The sequence below is a fragment of the Ambystoma mexicanum genome, chromosome 9 (assembly GCF_040938575.1).
Source record: "Ambystoma mexicanum isolate Mex_15411 chromosome 9, UKY_AmexF1_1, whole genome shotgun sequence".
Taxonomy (NCBI): domain Eukaryota; kingdom Metazoa; phylum Chordata; class Amphibia; order Caudata; family Ambystomatidae; genus Ambystoma; species Ambystoma mexicanum.
This window is the reverse complement of record NC_090931.1, coordinates 993,264,329-993,285,663: the sequence shown is the minus strand read 5'-3', so window position 1 is coordinate 993,285,663 and position 21,335 is coordinate 993,264,329. Positions and strand designations below refer to the sequence as shown.

The following is a 21,335-nucleotide window of genomic DNA, read 5'->3' as shown; positions in this document are numbered from 1 at the left end:
GAACCCTGAGGCGGAGGTCATCCCACCTCTTTTTGCAATCCTTCACTGTCTGTGGGGTGGTTCCGACAGCCAAGACCTTGCGGGCTACCTCCTCCCAGATCTCCTTTTTGCGCTGCTGCGCCTCATGCTTCAGGTTCTGCAGATTTATCTCGTCAGCATGTGCCACTGGTCTCTCCTGAATAAACTGGTGGTTTGGGAGGATGGCAATGGATTGTGTTTTAAAGATGGCCGCCGATGACGTTACTTCCAGGTCTGGTATTACGAGCCCGGTACTAGCATGTTGTTATTACCGGGTCGGTATTATCGGGTCAGTATTACGGGGTGCCTCCTAGGTGGAGGCGGTATCGGCGGGTCCCGTGATGGTGCTATCGGGGGGTTGGAGGGCCTTTAGCGGCATGCCGGTATGGCCATTACTAGCATGCGGGTTCGCGCATGCTCGCGCACTCGTAATCACCCGCTATTAGCGGCCTCATACGAGCATGGACCCGCTAGTACCTCCATGCCGGTAATGACCCCGTTTTTACCATGCTCCTCCTAATGAGGCCCTTCTCTCTATTTCCCCCTGCCATAGGAATGCTCTACCAAAAGACAATAATGCTAGACCATCAGTGGAATTAAGACCAGTCTTATGCTCTACCGGTTAGCTAGCAAAGGGGCTCATCCCACCCACTCAGCATTTCCAGCTAACTGATCACAGTCTCCCCCTCCAGATAACATCCCACATGCATGTGAAATACGTTAAATATGTATATTACTTGCATATTCAGACTCTAGGCCTGTAAAGTACATGGTATTTATGTTTGTTCCCTGGTCTCTGTTCGCGGTCCATGTATCTCAATAACGCTATTTCCTAAACCTGCCTTTCACTCAATCAGAAATCCACCCCTAGTATATAGGCACCATACACAAGAACTGCTGCTGTTATAGGTATTGTTTCTTATGCATCTTATTTCCATTAGAAATTACGTACCAAATGTTCAATACATATATTCCAAAAAATCCACAAACTAGTTGCATGAGAACGAGTTTTCCTTTACCGCTCTTTGTCATTGCTTGACACTGAAATGATGCCATACATTGTTTAAAACATTTGCTTGAGAAACATATATACAACATTTTAGTTCGTTTATGTCTAGCTACAAATTACAATATTTTTCTACATATCTGCACATATAATATATCTTCTATAGAGTGTACATGAGGAGTGCCATCTGTCCGAGGAAACAATGTAAAGACGTGAGATAGGAGACTGTAGAGTGATTGTGATGCCCAATTAGTGTGTTACATGGGCCTCATTACACGGTAGGCGGTGGACCAAGGTGCTACTAGCACCTTGGTCCATGCCGGTAAAATACTGGCACCGCCTTGGAGGAAAGGGGAATTACCGCCCTATTCCAAGGTTGGAAGGGCGGTAATTCCCCCTTCCCCCATTGCCCTTCCCCATTCCCATTTTGGCCCCCTAGGGCTCTATGGGAATGGGAAAGGCGCTAATTACGGTGCCGCAAATTGCGGTACTGTAATTAGCACCCTGGTCCCTTTGCGGGTTGGTTTTTAACGCCTGCTTAAAAGCAGGCGTTAAAGTACCAACCCGCAAAGGGACCTCGTAGTAAGGCAGTAAGGGTTTACCGGTACCGGTGCCCTTACCGCCTAATGTGTAATGAGGCCCTGGTCCCAACACAAGGGAATAGCGAAGTAGGGGTTATCACCACTGAATATCTTCTGTGAGCTCTTTTATGGTATCCATATGTGCTTGATCACTATTTCTGCTTTTACTTTGTGCTTTCCTTGAGCACAATGTGCCATATAGGGAGCTTCATTGCATACTCCTGTTCACATTATGTGCGCATCGTTTCCCCCACTCTTTCTCACTATAGAGAATTAGCATGGCGAACATGCTCAAGTATATGCTGTTACACACAAGTATAAAGGCATTTAGACCCCAATAAAGGTGTTCTTTTTTAACCTACTAACACAGACAACATCCTTTTTTTTAATAGAATGCCAGGCCAATATTTGGCAAATGCGTTTTTAATGCAATACAATGGTATTTTAGTGTGATGGATATATAGGCTACATACACATATTTTTAATTGTCCCTTGCTAGAAGACAACATCTGATGTTTTTTTATGAATACATATTTTGGATCCATGCAATTAAAACATGTCATTTTTACAGCTGCCGAATCAGTCGCATCCTTGAGTTTCCCTATGGCAATGCTCTCCTAATAGGAGTTGGTGGCAGTGGCAAACAGAGCTTGTGCCGACTGGCAGCTTTCCTCAGCTCTCTGGAAGTCTTTCAAATAGCTCTTCGCAAAGGATATGCAATTAATGACCTCAGGGTAAGCCTCTTCTGTGATTCATGAAAATGGTATTTCCTTTACTTTTATGTGTGTCACTAAATCACTCTCAGTGCCGGAATTGAAGTGCAAGGATATCTGTTTACACTTGGTTCACTCAATGTACGTAAATTATTATTTTTGAGAAAAGTCACTTTATGAATGAAATATTCTACAACTATTTCACCAGGTGGGGAGTATGATGGCCCACTCACAGGACAAGGCTCTGCTAACGGTGTGGGCTTGGACATGGGTGGAACTGAAGTGGGTCTGTAGATTATTCACCCTTACCGTATTCTTTGTATATTAAGAGTAAACATATACACATAAGAAGTCCAAATTACAATTCAACATCACAACCACATGCAATTTAGGAAACTGTAGTGTATGTCTTATGTTATCAATCTAGGGGTCAGATGCCAGAGTAGAAAATAGAACAAATGATCAGGGATTTAAGACTAATACAGCTATAGCACCAAAACACAGTACAATAAATGTAATTATGCATCAAGGTAGGTATAATGAATCTCTTGCATTATATAATACCAGACAGAGTTGTTCTACACGTTTCATAAGCTTTAATGATTTGTGGGATGTTTTTACCCATGCATCCGAGCCCTACCACAAAACTGTGCAGTACTGGCATGGAAAACATCATGATGTGGATAAACCAGTTATTCCACCCTGTGATGTGGGAAGCCACACCCCTTTTTGACCAGAGCATAATTTTAAAAAGATAGATAACTCATAGTGCGGACTTGTCAGAATTATATAAGTAATATCATTATTTTTGTGATTTTTCTGTGAACATTTTAAGAGGTGTTAGGACCCTGTGGTGTATTCTGGGGGGTTGCTAGCGGAAAATAGGGTCTTACTCCAAATGTCTGCATGTTAAAAATCTGACACTTTATCATCTGTAACCTATATCCCTGGTGCACATTTGTGTAAAATCTGGAAAGGTTTAGAGGTCTGGATGAAAAGGGGAGGATTCTGTCATCAGTGGACACAACATCGTACAAAGACAGGGATCGGATGGTTTGGTGCTACAGAAAATATGTTATCTGGACCTATAATATTAGAAAAATGGTACATAGATAAATATGTATTTGGGTCAGAAATAGATTTGTGTGCAATCTGACAAGGGGAGGTTCCTCTGACCTCTGACCATAAAACCTACAGCATCACTCTGACTCACATTTCCTTTCCCCAATCAAGGGAGAGAGGAGGAATTGGCCAATGATAAGTGAGAGGGGCAGGTTTAGTTATGACCAACGCACACACGCAATTTCCAAAACACATAAAAAGAGACTGCTGGGACAGGTAGAGACATTCAATTCCATTTGCTGCGGAGCATGCTGACCGACGACTTCACATCCAGAGATCCAGACTTCAAATCCATCAATCTCCAGAACCTGTAGCAGAAATTAACTCCAAAATTTGTAGCAGAGAGGCCTGAATCCACCAGCTGAATCCTCTTCAGCAGGCCTCAAAACTAACCAAACTATTCAACAGCCGGGCGAGCTGTTTGAAGTTTTGCCGAGAATCTTTGCAAGAACCTGTAGCAGTACCCAGAAAGCAGTGTTACATCCAGAATCCAGAGAGGCAAGACCAGCAGAGCTGACCCAGACCGGTGCCTGATTGACCCGTCGAGCAGACAGAACCGCAGCCGGACGTGTTGACCAGATCCGTGACAAGGCCTATTTCAAATTTATATTGTGAGTACCTAGCAGAACTGTGCAGAACCAATCCCTTAGTTAAAATAATCTAATCCAAACTATTTTAACCTAAGTAGAACTGCCTCCTAGAAATCGTGTCATCTGTCATTTTTAAAGCTGCACAACTGTCACCTGTCAATTCTGCAGCAGCAAGCTGTCACCTGTCATTTTGAGTTTACTTTAAATTCGAAAAACTACCTTTATTTGATCGTCCATATCTCTGGAACCGTTTGGGCTTGGAACGAGATTCAACTTTCCTCTGACAGCTTAGAATCTAAGCTTTCCAAGGACCCGACTTCCTACTCCCTATACTTTTTCCGTAATCACGATTTACGCACTCGCGAAATTTACCGCGATTTGCGATTTTGGCTCAATTTCTCCACTTGTCAAAATAGCAGCTCCATTCTTTCTTTTGTTTAAAATCCGTTGCAACTTGGTAATAACTCATAGAGCATTGCTAAAGTGAGCCTGAACTAATACCAACACGCATCTCCCACTCACCCTGAATCTCTAGAGGGAATTAAATCAGTTGGCACATTTTCCCATCCATTGCCATCACATTTAAAAAGAATTTTGGGCCTGTGTTTCAAACTCCTACCTGTTTCCTCTAAGCTTGCTGGGGGGGGGACTGAATTTCGTATTGTATTTTATTGCATTCCTGAGAACTGTGTGCTCCTCTTTCTATCTCCTTCCATTTATTACATTGCATAGGGGAGGGTGGTGAATTGCCAGAGAAAAAGTGATTATCTTATCTTTTTCTAAAATCATATCAAGTATTTCTGTACTGCATTTTATTCCTCATTGCTTTTCCCTTGAAATCATAAAAGTATTTTTGCTACTTTATCCATCCTATACTAACTCCTCATTGATTGTAAAGAAGTGTGCTAGTGTCAGATTACCCATTGTTGATCAACATCATATGTCTAAGTGTACTATCAGATATTAATTTATTATAAAGTGTGATATATATATATATATTGTTTAAATTCTCAAATAAACCTTTTCATTTACAAAGAAAACCTGGCTCAGTGGGGTCAGGGGGATTCTAAGAGGGGGGTGTTATACAAGGGTGGTCATCCAGAGTACTGAACTAGACATAAAAATACATTAATAAGGGTTTTCCTCAGCATCCCAGACTAGGCATTGACTTGGCTGTAGTGTTGATTGAATATCGCTTACAGATTGCAACGGCTTCTATAACTTCATCTTCAGAATGTTAGGTCTCCTCTACTAAATCATTGTTTGAAATCAAGGTCAAAGTGTGTTACAAACTATTGTGAATCCTCAAGAGATATATGTATCAGTACAAATGTAGCAAATGAAACAGAATGAGCAGATGGTAGCTCTAGAAGGAGGCAATACAACATGGACAAAATGGATCCTAAAGCCTATGTGCTATGGCACCCACATAGTCACGGTGTGTGATAATTAAAGGGGGAGTGGAAAAGACTTGTTTCTCCCTGACAGAAAGGACGTCATAACATTAAAAGCAGTGTACTTGAAATATGATTATTGTGGACTGTCTCATAAGGGGTTGTGATTGACAGGTTGCAGTCCATACAGGTACTTTCATAGCTGAATATCGCAAAAGTACATTTTATCAGGACTTCCACTTTCTAGCAACATTTATGCGAAACATTGTTAAAAGTTTCAAACATTCATTTTAAGTAAAAGAAAGAATGAAGGTCTTAGAAGTGGGGCAAAAGAGGGGAGAATAGCAAGGAGAGATAATTAGCTGCAACATAGGAAAGAAAGGAAAGGATGCACATAGTGTCTGTGCGTTTTCTACTAGATTACACAGCACATTGAACAACACTGAATGTAAAAAGCAATATTTTAACCTAATCTTTAATGTCCAACTTGCCACTCTGCATTGTCCACAAGGCCTTCTGGGGCCTGGGGCCTAAATACCTTTAAATCTCTCTTCCTAAATATCTTCCTTCCCGAGCCCTACGCTCATCCGTCTCCAACTCCCTCAGGGTCAGCCGCTTCTCGAAGCAACGAGCTGGGGGTAGATCTCTCTCCGCGGCAGGGGCCTCCCTCTGGAACAGCCTTCCTGCCTCCCTGAAACTTGAGGAGAACCATCTCCGGTTCCGGAAGCACCTCAAAACCTTCCTCTTCACTTCTGCTTTCTCTCTCCCTCTCCCCTGCTAAATTCTTCACCAAAACTGCACTGATTCTGCAATTGGGCCACACTCACCGACCTCGGTCCTGGGCCCAGTCACTCTTCACTTGCACTGCTTCCCTGGCAACCCCTGCACTGTGGGACAGTCTCTGTATCACTACAGCCCCCCCCCAGCACTTGTCTGCACTTACCTTGCACTTGCCACCAGCTGGCCCTATTTATTTATTATTTTATTTCTATTCTACTTATTTGTACTGCACTCGCCCCCTCCCCCTTCCCCTTGCACTTTTTCGCTTCCCCCTACCCCTGCACTTGCGCGGTCTGAATGACACCTGGCCTAGTAGGATCGTTGTCTGTCTTCCCCTTGTTCCCCCCTCCCTGCCTCGTCGCGCCTTGAAACACTTGTGTATAGGCGCGTTACAAATGCCATATCATATCATATCATATCATATCATATCATGCTAATACATTATTATGTATTGTTGAACAAGAGACAAAAAAGAGCAAGAGACAGATCAACATAGAGGGGGACCGACAGAAAAAAAGAGAGATGAGAGAGAGAATGATATGCAAATACAAGGGCCTCACTTAAAATATACCAATGTCCTAACTTAAATAGTAGTATACTGACAGTCAAGACAGTCTTGAAAAATAAGTATTAAGGACTGGATCAAAACTAAAGGAGTGGTTCATTGGTTTCTATTTTTCAAAACAAAAAGACAGAGGGGGTCCATTACGAGTGCAGCGGTAAGGGGTTAACGGCGCTGGTAAGGATGCCAGTGCTGTTAACCCCTCACCGCCGCATTACGAGGTCCCTTAGTGGGTCCCACTAAGGCCGGCTGGTAAAACCAGCAGTCCTTAGCGGGAGCCACTAAGGGACCAGTGACCTAATAATGGGCCCGTTATTAACTGGCCCGTTATTAGCTCCCTCCCCGTTCCCATTGAGCCCTATGGGAGCTCGAATGGGAATGGGGATGGGTATTTTGAATGGGGACTTACCGGGTCCTCCAAGCTTGGAATGACCCGGTAAATCCCCATTCAGGGAACCTGGGCACGAGTTTGGAGGCAGCCATGGCGCTAATAGCACCATGGCTACCTACAAACTCGTAATGACCCCCAGCGTCTCTTTTTCTACATTATATTGCTTCAAATTTGATGAATTACATGTTTTTCCTTTATCGTCAATGAAAATATAGATATATCCTGCCACAATACGATAAACACATGAAGTTAGGTAATTGTATACAAAACATGTTCTGTCAAATCAATGGAGTATTTATGAAGTCCAAAGATGTTGCAATTTTCTCCCCATGGTCTTCAGCCCAGCATCAATTTCCTACCCACCACACTCCAATCATGACCCCCCCCCACTACAGAAACCAATATTACCTTCTGATCTGAAGTTCCTACAGCGTTTACAGGGACCTTTCAAATGCAGATAAGTGAAACAAATGTGTGAATGTTTTTTTCCTCTTTGAATGTCCTCTTTTTACAGACCTGCTAGAGCATCTACTGATACAAACCTATGCTGCAAAAATATTGGTAAGGATAGAACATTGATTTAATAATGACCTTTAAATGCCTCATAGATTATGTACACTGTGATGCTGGAAATGCCTTATGGAGGGACAGGGCCCCCTGTCCTTGTCCTACCACTTCTGTGTGTGCATTTTCTCTATGTTTTCTGCCACTGAGGTCCAGTCTGGACCTCTGGCAGTGCAGCTCTTCATTTTATCTTCTGGTGAATAGCACCCATGAGAAACCCTTATGACACCCATGGGTGGTGATACACCCTTGTACCCCTTATGTGTGTTTTTGGGCACCTGTGTGCTGCCTATAGAGCAATGTATGGGCTGGTGGCAGCTACATGCTGACTTGGCAGTGGCTCTCAATGTCCTCCATTTCTCGGACACCCAGACCCTGCCATAGGAATCAATGGACATCATTGCAGTCACCACTGACCATTTTTTCCTGCCGGAGAGAGACACGAGTCATTGGGTGCTGTGGGAGGTCCGCCAGTAGGTTTCCCGCCACCAGAAGCTATCAAAGTTAAACAGAGGGTCCAGACTTGGTGAGGGTCTGAGGTCCACTCTGTGGTTGAGTCCAGGTCACCAGAAGCCATCCAGAGGTCTGTGCTGCGGCTGCAGCACCGAAGAACCGAAAGCCATAAAACCGCGATATTCCAAAACATGACACCAAAAGTGACCCATGCACCCGTCACTGACAGAAGTCACTGAAGGATCCCAGGGGTCTTGTCTTTATCCACCAAGCCTTTAAGGAGAAAACAGCAAGTTTCTTCTTCACAGGACCTCTATGGTCTGAGAAATCCTTGACCAAAGGAGAGCACAGCAACGAGCCAAATTGCTGCCATTCCGAAATACTTTTGTTCCTTTTTATTCTTGGAATCCGCATCCCAGTGGCTCCTTCTTCCAAGGGGGGGTCCATCCTCAGAGGGAATCATTGAGTAAAGCCGAGAAACTCTGCCAGTTCGCCTGCCAAGGTACCAAAGGTACTGTGACGAGGAAGAGCATTGTGTATCCTTAGGAGTCGTCCAGGGATCTCAGATTTGTCTTGGATCCTGTTCGCCTGTGGCCTCTCAGATACTTTGGGGTCATAGAACTTTTTAAAAGAAAGCACAAAGTTATTGAACAATATTGGACTGGGCTGAAAAAGACAACATAAGTTACTCCCAAACTTTTCTTTTACAGGTTGCCCTCGTAGGGGGATCTTCACCCAGAATTACATGTCTAGTCTAAAGAAAGCATTCTGCCACTGTTCATAACTAACCTGACTTTCTTCCCTATTATATGCTGGTTACACCTTATTTAAGAATCCACCTGCCATTTAAAACGGTCTGCAGTTAGTGCAGTTCTTACTGAATTTAAGTAGTGTGTGGTACCACATAGAGTGTATGTATTTACCATTCTCTGAATAAGTATTCCATGTACAAAGTGTTATTATTTAAATGTATATACTGTTGGTAACAGTAGCAAACCCGATTTGATATAAAGAAACTGTGTTATCACCTAACATAGTGTGTGGACATTCCTCTGTGGGGGGCTTTGGGGAATCACTGTATCACCTGCCTGCATCACCTCCTGAAAGCTTAAGCCTGGCTGCTCGCCACGTATACCAAATTGAGAGCCTTGCTGGGGTTGTTCTGTGCCTTTACCCTACCATATAGGGGGCAGAAGTACACATGCCCCCTCCAGTCTTTACACTTACTCTACCCCGGGAGTTGCTGTGACCCAGTCCAGGGTGTGTCCTGGGAATAACTTGTATTATGAACACTATCTGAAGAAGTGGGGGTCAGCTAGGAGATGTTGACAACATTTCAGGTTGAAAGCCTGTTTCTTTGTTTTGTTTGTTTTATCTAGTGGTAGGGCCGGATAGTTGAACAGGTTAGGACAGAGGGCTGATTTTTCGGTTATTCTGTCTCTTTGATGAGCACTTTAGTTTTAGTTTTATAGGAAGGGATTCCACTTTTAGCAGTAGGGCAAGTTAGGAGGTTTTTTTTAATATGTAAATAAAACTAAGTTGAACCATGTCCTCTGGTCTGAGTCGTACTGCTGGTTCACTACATATGGTTTCAGAAGTAGGATTGGTACCACCCGACACAGGGATGTAGCCCATGCTAGTTTGGTGTTTAGGCCCCAGTGCCAAAGTCCTCATTCAAGCCACCCCTCAGGCGATAGGATTTGATCTTTTTAGCACTGAAGGCATGCAAATCCCCAAAAATAAAAAGACACCAAGGTGGCAGAGGTAAAGGTTGCCCCCGTTTTAGATTTGGAGATGGGGGGGGGCCTAAAAACCTGCCTGCACCAAATAATTCACAGCCCAGAAGGCCCTCGGGCCAGTCACAGACAGGGAGTCGAGGAGGTAGTCCCACAAATGGGGTCCCCCGCTCCCCTGACTATGTAAGTCCCCGCTACAAGGGAAACCGACAAATCCTGGGATATGTGTGGACTCCTCCAGCCCAAGGGGGGGATCCAGCCAAGCACCTAAACCAGGGAACTTCCCTCCCAACTTCCCACAGGAGGGCAGAAATTCTCCAAATCCTGGGCAGAACTTTTTCCCCAGGTATCCACCCAATTTCCAGCCCCAAAATCATCCATCCTTCTTTCCCCAATTCCCTCAGCCCAGACAACCTAATCCGAGAGAGGGGAGGCCAAGGGTGGAGGGGTACCAAAATCTTCCCAACCAGGGGTACTACCAGAGAAGGGATAGCTACCCTTCCCGGGATCAGCCCAGGGGAGAAAATAGAGCCCTGTATCAGCCTGAGCGGGTTTCACAACTTGAGCGCCAGGTCCAAAATATGGCACGAGATCTGGGTCACATACTGAGGGCTCAACAGAACCCTCAGATGAGCATGCCACCGCAGAATGCCCCAAACTATGGACCTGGTGCTCCAGAACAATGACGGGGGCAGCACCCCGATAACCCACCGGTTCCCAGGGAGGAGGCACAAGGGGAAGGGGTGTGTAAAGCCTTGGAGGAAGCTTCCTTCCCAACTTGTAAACAGCCCCTGGAAAACCAGGAACCGGAAACAAAATCTCCTGCCCCTGAAAGCCTGCCTCCCAAGGAGCAGAGACGGGTTAGGAGAAACAAAGGACCCAAACAGACCCACTTTGTGGAGGAGGTACAGATCTTCCAATCTGAGGGAGAGGGATCCTCAGAAGATCCTGGGAAAAGAATCTTCTCCTTCGGAGATGGGGGAACTCCTCCCAAGGAAAAATGGGTCCCAAGGGATTCCAATCCAGACTGGGGAGATGTGGAGACTGAGCTACCGCCACCCATCATCTCATCCCAGAACCGACAATACCAAAATCCCAAGGGTCAAACCCATCCTGATGACTGCCTCCAAAAAGGGCGGGGCGGTCCAGAACCGGAACCAGGGGAACCCACAATGGCTCTGATCTCCAGTTGCCAACTTTTTCTTTCAGATTCCCAAGGCTCTCCACAGAATTCTGCCCAAATCTCTTCGCTAGCAATGTCCAAAACCAGAAAGTTAGCCCGCCAGTTGTCGAAAAATGTGCATTATCTGTGCCCCGTTGAGGAGAAGGAGGGAAGATACTATGCACCGGTACAAGTACAGGGGCAGGGTACAATTTTGGCACTGGTGGACACTGGATCCCAAGCTACCCTTCTGTCCAAAAGGGCCTTTGAGGAACTAAATGCAGGAAGGGGGGAGAATTACCGAATTCCTCTCACCTCTCTTCCTGGACAACTGCAGAACTTTGACCGGAAGGAAATTCCCGTTGAGGGGACTGCAGACTTGGACATTAAAATTGGGTGACACAAGGTGAAACACCCGGTCATAGTAGTGACTCCAGAGGGCACCCCTTGTTTACTAGGGAATGACCTCCTGAGAAGGTTGTCACCCCTAATAGATTGTATAAACAAGGTCCTCTGGACCCAGACTAGCCGACCAATAACATTAAAACAGAGTGTCCACCATGTTAGTTTAAACGGCACCTGCCACATGGCTGAACAAAAATCTGACCAAGTAGAATTTACTTCCAGAACAACCAAACTCCAGACGTGACAGTAATAGCAGTAGGACAACAGACCGGTGATGGGGGGTCCTCTCTATTTCTGAAAATCAACCTTCCTTCCAGTTTAAGGTGGTATTCCACACTGGAAGGAAACACCCTGGAATTCTTTACTAATCCACAATGAGAAACTCCCACTCCTATAGTCCAGAAAGATGTGAAATCAGCTCAGAGCCTGGCTGATATTCAGCAAATTGGAGAGGAGTTGTTCATCCCTGTTCAGTTAAATGATGGGAAGGACGCTGTTCTCGCTCGAGTGTGTGTGAACAACGGTAAGAGCTTCATCAGCGAAGCCATGTTCTGCCAACTCCCACAAGAGCCAGCCATTCCCACTAAACTAATAGACAAATGGGAAATGGACCTGGAAGCACCTAATTCCAAACATCTCCTGCCAAGCAGGTGTATGTTCGAAATCTCCATTGGCAACAAGAGCATAGTCCATCATTGTTGGGTCGTGCGAGACGTCACTGCCGCCTTTTACTTAGGCAGTGACATTCTCAATCGCTTTGCCATTAGTTTGGACCTAATAAACTTCAAAGCTTGGTCCCGATTAGTGGATAATCCCATGGGCTTTGATGATTCAGAAAAAGCATTTAGGTCAGCTCAATTGCTACATTATGCAGTTGAAATTCAGATTAAAGAGGAAGTCACCATCCCAGAAAGGACCCGACAATTCTCCCTGGAAGTGAAAGTTAAAAGAGGACAAAAATTGAAAAAACCTGATGCTTATATTCATCTAAATGCTTCTCTCCAAAAGCAAGGGTAAAGGGTAAACCCAACACCATTAGTCAACATAGAACATGACACCATTCCAATAGAGGTGGATAACAGCGACTTAAAGAGTATTACTCTAGCCGCAGGCACCATTATTGGAATGGCGATTGATGACCGACATTTCTCCATTGATTTAGGAAATGAACTGTTAGGACCAATCCCCAAGGACTGTTTTGACAGTGACAGTGAGGACAATACAACACCAGACAGGATTTTCACCCGGCATGGGGGGAACTTCCTGGTGTACACTTCTTGCCCTTATGGTAAGGAAGATGTGATTTGTGACTTCAGGAGGGATGAGGTGATTTTCCAGGTCCATGAGGGCTGCCTTTCCCACCTGAAGCCTCCAGTCCAAATCAGCACTCTGACCAGGGACTTCTCCACCCAGCTGGAGGAGGCCGCTGAGATAGCAAAACCAGAAGTCTTTCCAGGCTTCAGGCGATGGTGGAAGAGAGAGTCAACCTAGCTGATGCCTATGTGACTCTGGAACAGAAGCAAAAGTTGAAACAAGTTTTCTTGGATTTCCAAGATCTCTTTGCGGTAGACTCATATGACTGTGGTCGCACCAACATCCACACCACAACAATTCCCATGGACCCTGGAATGACTCCAATGTTTGTGAAGCAATATCGCTTGCCTCTCACATCCATGGAGTCCCTTACTGAAATAATTAAGAACCTTGAGTCCCGGGGAATAATCCGTCCAGTCCACAGCACTTTCAATAATCCGGTGCTGGGAATATTGAAGCCAAACGGCCAGTGGAGACTCTGCGCCGACCTTAGGGAGCTCAACAAACGGGTCCATACTTCCCGATGGCCTCTGCCCTACATTGACCAAGGGCTGGCCCAGATTCAGGGGTCACAGGTATTCACAGCAATAGACCTGACCAATGGATAATGGACCGTGCCTGTCAGTAGGGAGGACCAATACAAACTGGCTTTTACCTTTGGGGGCCAGCAGTACACATGGACCCGGACTCCCTTCGGATACCTCAACTCCGGCAATGAATTCAACATTTTCCTACATAAGGCCATGCCCGACCTGGGTGCGAGGGGTAACCTGGCTTATGTAGATGGTGTCCTCATCAAAAGTTAATCTGTGGAAGAACACATAGCGGAGATCCGTTATGTTCTGACGCAGTTGAGGGCCGCCGGAGCAAAACATTTCTCCAGAAAGCACAGTGGTGTAGAACCTGTGTTAATTTCTTGGGGCATGAGATTACTCCTCAGGGTCTCTGTCCCCAGGAAAAGAAAGTGGAAGCACTTCAGAAACTGAAAGACCCCACAACTCTGCGGGAACTAAGGAGCCTCCTTGGACTGACTAATTACAGCAGAAAGTTCATTGAAGGCTACGCAGAGATCACTAGACCCCTGATTCATCTCTTGAAGGGGTAGGTCAAGTGGGAATGGGGTCCAGAACAATCAGAGGTGGTAAGACAACTCAAAAGAAGCCTCTCACAAGCGCCTTGTCTAGCTTACCCTGTCAGAAACAAGGAGTTCTTCCTGGAGACGGGGTTCTCTAATACGTGCTTGACGGCAGAATTATACCAAAAGCATGACAAGGTCAATAAAGTAATCTCCTGTGCGAGCAAAACTTTATCCTCTGTGGAGGAAAAATTCAACGATTGTGAGAAGGCACTCCTGGCAACGGTGTGGGCATTGAAGAATTACCACCCGTTTATCCAGGGGGAACACATCATAGTGGAGACTCCACACCAGCCTCTGCAATATCTAAAAAAAAAACAGAATCCGGGCCGGAAATGTGAGTAATTCCCGAATTACTTCCTGGATTCTGTCAATGCAAGGCTTTCCTGTGGAGGTCAGATATGGCCAAAACAAGGAGAGTCCCCTCGCGCAAGGTCTGGCTGACTTGCATGATTGTGCCAGAGAAAACTGTCTCGAGGACGAAAGTCTAAAAATCAAGGACAACATGTAGGCATACCTTAATTCCCCACACAAAGTCTTTGAAGAAGACAAGTGTGAGGGAATGCCCACTGTCTATGTGGATGGATGCTCTTACCATGTTGACAACGACGGGGAGAAAGAACTGGTGGCTGGCGTAGGGAATTGCTGGGTGAAGGAGTTCCCAGAACCCTACGCTGGATACAAAATTGGTCCCCGAAGTAGTCAGGTGGCAGAATTGATGGCTGTGCATCAGGCAAACCTCACTGCTGTCCAGCATCAACTCCACGAACTGGTCATAATCACAGATTCTGATTATGTACGGAACGGGTTCGTGGAGCACCTGGTCAACTGGAAAACCAGAGGCATGTTATCCGCTAATAACAAACCCCTGAAACATGGGAAGTTAATCCAAAATATTGATGATCTGGTCACATCGAATGGGATGACCATCTACTGGAAAAAGATCAAGGGTCATTCCAAAGTAGAGGGACCAGACAAAACTGGAAATGACTAAACTGATCAGCTGGCCAAAACTGGGGCCATCCAAGGGGATCTAATAGAAATAGAGTTCCTGTTGGGGGAAATCCAGGTCACTGCGATCACTAGGTCCCAGACAAATGCTCACAATGACCTTTCAACTGCAGAATGGAGTAAGGGGACCCCTGATGCTGATTTGATTACAGCTCAGAAGGGGGATCCAATAATTGGTAAGTTTTACCAACACATTGAGGACCCTGAGAACTTTCCCCTGACGGATACCGATTACATTGGGAAAGAGGACCTAAGAGTGTTGATGAAATGTCCAAAAATGTTCCGAATCCAAGACGGTTTGTTGTTAAGTTAATCCCAAGCTGGCCATGACCAGTGGGTGGTCCCTACCTCATTCCGAAGCCTGATGTTAAGTCACGCCCATGACGCGGCCACCGCCGGTCATCGGGGGTTTCACACAACACTGGAAATCTTAACACACATTAAGATACTGGACACACATGGGGCAGGACCTCGACCAATACTTGAAGGGGTGTCTTGTGTGCGCACAATTTCAGCCATCATCCCTCACACACCGTGCGCCTCTCCAAAAGAGGGGGATGACACTGCCATGGTCAGATTTGCAAATCGACTTTGTAGGCCCTGTAATCCGCTCGTCTAGAGGAAACAAGTACATGTTGACCGTTACATGCTTGTTTACCAAGTGGGTGGAATGTCTCCCAGCCCCAAACTGCACGGCAGAAACAGCAGCTGCCCTGATGATTAACCACATCTTTTCCCGTTTTGGTCTACCTCAAAGGATTGAGTCAGACAGGGGTAGCCACTTCACCAGTGAAGTAATGACAAAGATGTGGGAGATACTGGGGGTTAAAAGGAAGCTACACATTGCTTACAGGCCAGCTTCTTCTGGAGCTGTGGAGAGATACAACCAAACCATTGTGAGCATATTAAAATAGTTTGTGGCAGATTCTGGGCCAAGTTGGGATATCCGATTATCTCTGGTCCTAATGGCCATCAGATCTACCCCTTCATCTGCAACCAAAATGTCACCATTTGAGTTGATGACTGGATGCAAGATGGTGCTTCCCCAGCATTTGCTCTACAGAACCCAAGAGCAAACGTTGATAAATGCCTCCACAACTCATGAGTATGTGGAGAATTTAAGGAAACACCTTCAGCATGCTTTTGCCTATGCTCAGCGGAATCTAGAAAGATCAGCCGAGAGCATGAAGACCCACTATGATTTAAAAACTAACCGAATGGAATATAAGGTGGGTGATCGGGTCTATCTATACAATTTCCAAAGGAACCAGGCCAAACAGCGAAAATTCTTGCCTACATGGAAGGGACCGTTTGAAATTATAGACAAGATCTCCCCTGTTGCCTATAAAATCTGCATCCCCAAAGGCAGTCTGGCAGAAGTGGAAGACAAGTGGGTACATATAAATCAGCTAAAGTGTTGCCATCCCAGGCACACTCTGCAACAACTGGAGGAATCCACTGGAATCCCAGAGGGGGCCGCTCCAGAGTAATTCAGTTCCAACCCTAAAATATTCCACATATAGCATATAAAATTCTGTGATCCTTGTATATATATATGTTCTTGTCTCCTAATTTAAAAAATAAAATGTATATGTTCATATCTTCTGATTCATAAAATGTATATGTTCGCCACACCATTAATAGTGGTGAAGAAATGTCTATGAATAGGTATTGCCGCTTTGCTTTATCATCCTAGGAGAGATGAAACCATGGAGACTGACCAAGGAGGACGACCGGGGACCGGGAGCAGAGACCCGAGGGGCCCGGGGTACCACCCAATCCTCCCATCAGGACCAGCAAGGAGAACTGATTGATCGACTGGAGGGAGGAAAAGATGCTGAACTGTGCCATCCATGGAATTGGAAGAAGAGGAGGCGAACATCCCAGATCTTGCAAGTTCAATCAGCGAAAGGACAGAATGGCCATCGCAAGAGGGGGGGGCTTGTGGGATGTTTTTACCCATGCATCCGAGCCCTACCATAAAACTGCGCAGTACTGGCATGGAAAACATCATGATGGCCAGAACTCCCCAGAGAGTGCAGAGGGAAAACATGAAGAATAGGCTGCCACCCATTTTTGCCTATGTTGTGAGCACAGGAGGGCACTGCCTAAAACCACCATTGGGCTACACACACAGTAGCCTGAAACCATTGGGAATGGCAATGCTGATTGCCAAAAAAGCAACTCAGAACTGTGGGGAATTCATTTTCTTAATCCCAAAAATGGTTGCATTACCAGTACTCATCACTATCAGAAAGCCTGCGTTTTAAAACCACCAGACTTTTGTGTAAAACTGAACAAATGAAACAAAACCAGACCAAGGAAAGACTTGCTAAGAGGTGGATACAATGTAAAACTATATTCTGAAATGACTTGAAGGAAGTAATTATTTAATGTATATGCAAAAATTGTAAGTGATTTAAACTGGGAACAAAGAGTGACATTTAGCTGAAACCTGGCTTAATGAAACTGGATTCTGCCTGACAACTACCCCCGACAGGAGTTGAAACCTGCTCAACCACTCTTCCCCTTGCCAAAAGGAGTTGTCACCTCTCTGATTAGATTAGGGGTGGAGCAGTTGGGGACTACAGGGAGTTGAACAAAGGCCTGTCAAGGACTCAGGCAAATGTTATATTGGTGGCGTTGTAAAATAGCTTCCTCTTGGGAGAAACTGGGGGGCAGCTGTGCCTCTGTGAACAAGCTGGCTTGGGGGAAGTGGATAAACCAGTTATTCCACCCTGTGATGTGGGAAGTAATATCATTATTTTTGTGATTTTTCTGTGAACATTTTAAGAGGTGTTAGGACCCTGTGGTGTATTCTGGGGGGTTGCTAGCGGAAAATAGGGTCTTACTCCAAATACCTGCATGTTAAAAATCTGACACTTTATCATCTGTAACCCATATCCCTGGTGCACATTTGTGTAAAATCTGGAAAGGTTTAGAGGTCGTTATCTGGATGAAAAGGGGAGGATTCTGTCATCAGTGGACACAACATCGTACAAAGACAGGGATCGGATGGTTTGGTGCTACAGAAAATATGTTAACTGGACCTATAATATTAGAAAAATGGTACATAGATAAATATGTATTTGGGTCAGAAATAGATTTGTGTGCAATCTGACAAGGTGAGTTTCCTCTGACCATAAAACCTACAGCATCACTCTGACTCACATTTCCCTCCCCCAATCAAGGGAGAGAGGAGGAATTGGCCAATGATAAGTGAGAGGGGCAGGTTTAGTTATGACCAACGCACACACCCACTTTCCAAAACACATAAAAAGAGACTGCTGGGACAGGTAGAGACATTCATTTCCATTTGCTGCGGAGCATGCTGACCGACGACTTCACATCCAGAGATCCAGACTTCAAATCCATCAATCTCCAGAACCTGTAGCAGAAATTAACTCCAGAATTTGTAGCAGAGAGGCCTGAATCCACCAGCTGAATCCTCTTCAGCAGGCCTCAAAACTAACCAAACTATTCAAAAGCAGGGCGAGCTGTTTGAAGTTTTGCCGAGAATCTTTGAAAGAACCTGTAGCAGTACCCAGAAAGCAGTTTTACATCCAGAATCCAGAGAGGCTAGATCAGCAGAGCAGAGCTGACCCAGATCGCTGTGAGCAGAACCGGTGCCTGATTGACCCGCCAAGCCGACAGAAACACAGCCGGACGTGTTGACCAGATCCGTGACAAGGCCTAGTTCAAATTTATATTGTGAGTACCTAGCAGAACTGTGCAGAACCAATCTCTTAGTTAAAATAATCTAATCCAAACTATTTTAACCTAAGTAGAACTGCCTCCTAGAAATCGTGTCATCTGTCATTTCTAAAGCTGCACAACTGTCACCTGTCAATTCTGCAGCAGCCAGCTGTCACCTGTCATTTTGAGTTTACTTTAAATTTGAAAAACTACCTTTATGTAATCGTCGGTATCTCTGGAACCGTTTGGGCTAGGAACAAGATTTAACTTTCCTCTGACAGCTTAGAATCTAAGCTTTCCAACGAACCGACTTCCTTATACTTTGTCCGTAATCACGATTTACGCATTCGCGAAATTTACTGCGATTTGCGATTTTGGCTCAATTTCTCCACTTGTCAAAATAGCAGCTCCATTCTTTCTTTTGTTTAAAATCTGTTGCAACTTGGTAATAACTCATAGAGCATTGCTAAAGTGAGCCTGAACTAGTACCAACACGCATCTCCCACCCACCCTGAATCTCTAGAGGGAATTAAATCAGTTGGCACATTTTCCCATCCATTGCCATCACATTTAAAAATCATTTTGGGCCTGTGTTTCAAACTCCTACCTGTTTCCTCTAAGCTTGCTGGGGGGGGAACTGAATTTCGTATTGTATTTGATTGCATTCCTGAGGACTGTGTGCTCCTCTTTCCATCTCCTTCCATTTATTACATTGCATAGGGGAGGGGGGTGAATTGCCAGAGAAAAAGTGATTATCTTATCTTTTTCTAAAATCATATCAAGTATTTCTGTACTGCATTTTATTCCTCATTGCTTTTCCCTTGAAATCATAAAAGTATTTTTGCTACTTTATCCATCCTATACTAACTCCTCATTGATTGTAAAGATGTGTGCTAGTGCCAGATTACCCATTGTTGATCAACATCATATGTCTAAGTCTACTATCAGATATTAATTTATTATAAAGTGTGATATATATATATTGTTTAAATTCTCAAATAAACCGTTTAATTTGCAAAAAAAAACCTACTTCTTGGCTCAGTGGGGTCAGGGGGATTCTAAGAGGGGGTGTTATACAAGGGTGGTCATCCAGAGTACTGAACTAGACATAAAAATACATTAATAAGGGTTTTCCTCAGCATCCCAGACTAGGCATTGACTTGGCTGTAGTGTTGATTGAATATCGCTTACAGATTGCAACGGCTTCTATAACTTCATCTTCAGAATGTTAGGTCTCCTCTACTAAATAATTGTTTGAAATCAAGGTCAAAGTGTGTTACAAACTATTGTGAATCCTCAAGAGATATATGTATCAGTACATATGTAGCAAATGAAACAGAATGAGCAGATGGTAGCTCTAGAAGGAGGCAATACAAAATGGACAAAATGGATCCTAAAGCCTATGTGCTATGGCACCCACATAGTCACGGTGTGTGATAATTAAAGGGGGAGTGGGAAAGACTTGTTTCTCCCTGACAGAAAGTATGTCATAACATTAAAAGCGGTGTACTTGAAATATGATTATTGTGGACTGTCTCATAGGGGGTTGTGATTGACAGGTTGCAGTCCATACAGGTACTTTCATAGCTGAATATCGCAAAAGTACATTTTATCAGGACTTCCACTTTCTATCAACATTTATGTGAAACATTGTTAAAAGTTTCAAACATTCATTTTAAGTAAAAGAAAGAATGAAGGTCTTAGAAGTGGGGCAAAAGAGGGGAGAATAGCAAGGAGAGATAATTAGCTGCAACATAGGAAAGAAAGGAAAGGATGCACATAGTGTCTGTGCGTTTTCTACTAGATTACACAGCACATTGAACAACACTGAATGTAAAAAGCAATAGTCTGTTTGATTTGCATATTATTTAACCTAATCTTTAATGTCCAACTTGCCATGCTAAGACATTATTATGTATTGTTGAACAAGAGACAAAAAAGAGCAGGAGACAGATCAACATAGAGGGGGACCGACAGAAAAAGAGAGAGATGAGAGAGAGAATGATATGCAAATACAAGGGCCTCACTTAAAATATACCAATGTCCTAACTTAAATAGTAGTACACTGACAGTCAAGACAGTCTTGAAAAATAAGTATTAAGGACTGGATCAAAACTAAAGGAGTGGTTCATTGGTTTCTATTTTTCAAAACAAAAAGACAGAGGGGGTCCATTACGAGTGCAGCGGTAAGGGGTTAACGGTGCTGGTAAGGATGCCGGTGCTGTTAACCCCTTACCGCTGCATTACGAGGTCCCTTAGTGGGTCCCACTAAGGCTGGCTGGTAAAACCAGCAGCCCTTAGCGGGAGCCACTAAGGGACCAGGGACCTAATAACGGGCCCGTTATTAACTGGCCCGTTATTAGCTCCCTCCCCATTCCCATTGAGCCCTATGGGAGCTCGAATGGGGATGGGTATTTTGAATGGGGACTTACCGGGTCCTCCAAGCTTGGAATGACCCGGTAAATCCCCATTTTGGGAACCCGAACACGAGTTTGGAGGCAGCCATGGCGCTAATAGCACCATGGCTACCTCCAAACTCGTAATGACCCCCAGTGTCTCTTTTTCTACATTATATTGCTTCAAGTTTGCTGATTTACATGTTTTTCCTTTATCGTCAATGAAAATATAGATATATCCTGCCACAATACGATAAACACATGAAGTTAGGTAATTGTATACAAAACATGTTCTGTCAAATCAAT

At 44.6% G+C, this 21,335-nt stretch overlaps 1 protein-coding gene across 1 annotated transcript in view; it reads left to right on the top strand.

The window, feature by feature from the left end:
- LOC138488874 (dynein axonemal heavy chain 11-like) overlaps positions 1–21,335 on the top strand; it is a 2,478,284-nt gene that overhangs the window by 1,362,235 nt on the left and 1,094,714 nt on the right. The window contains exon 26 of the mRNA XM_069616234.1: positions 2,177–2,339. Within this exon, the coding sequence (XP_069472335.1) occupies positions 2,177–2,339 (163 nt within the window). The remainder of the gene's footprint in view (positions 1–2,176; positions 2,340–21,335) is intronic.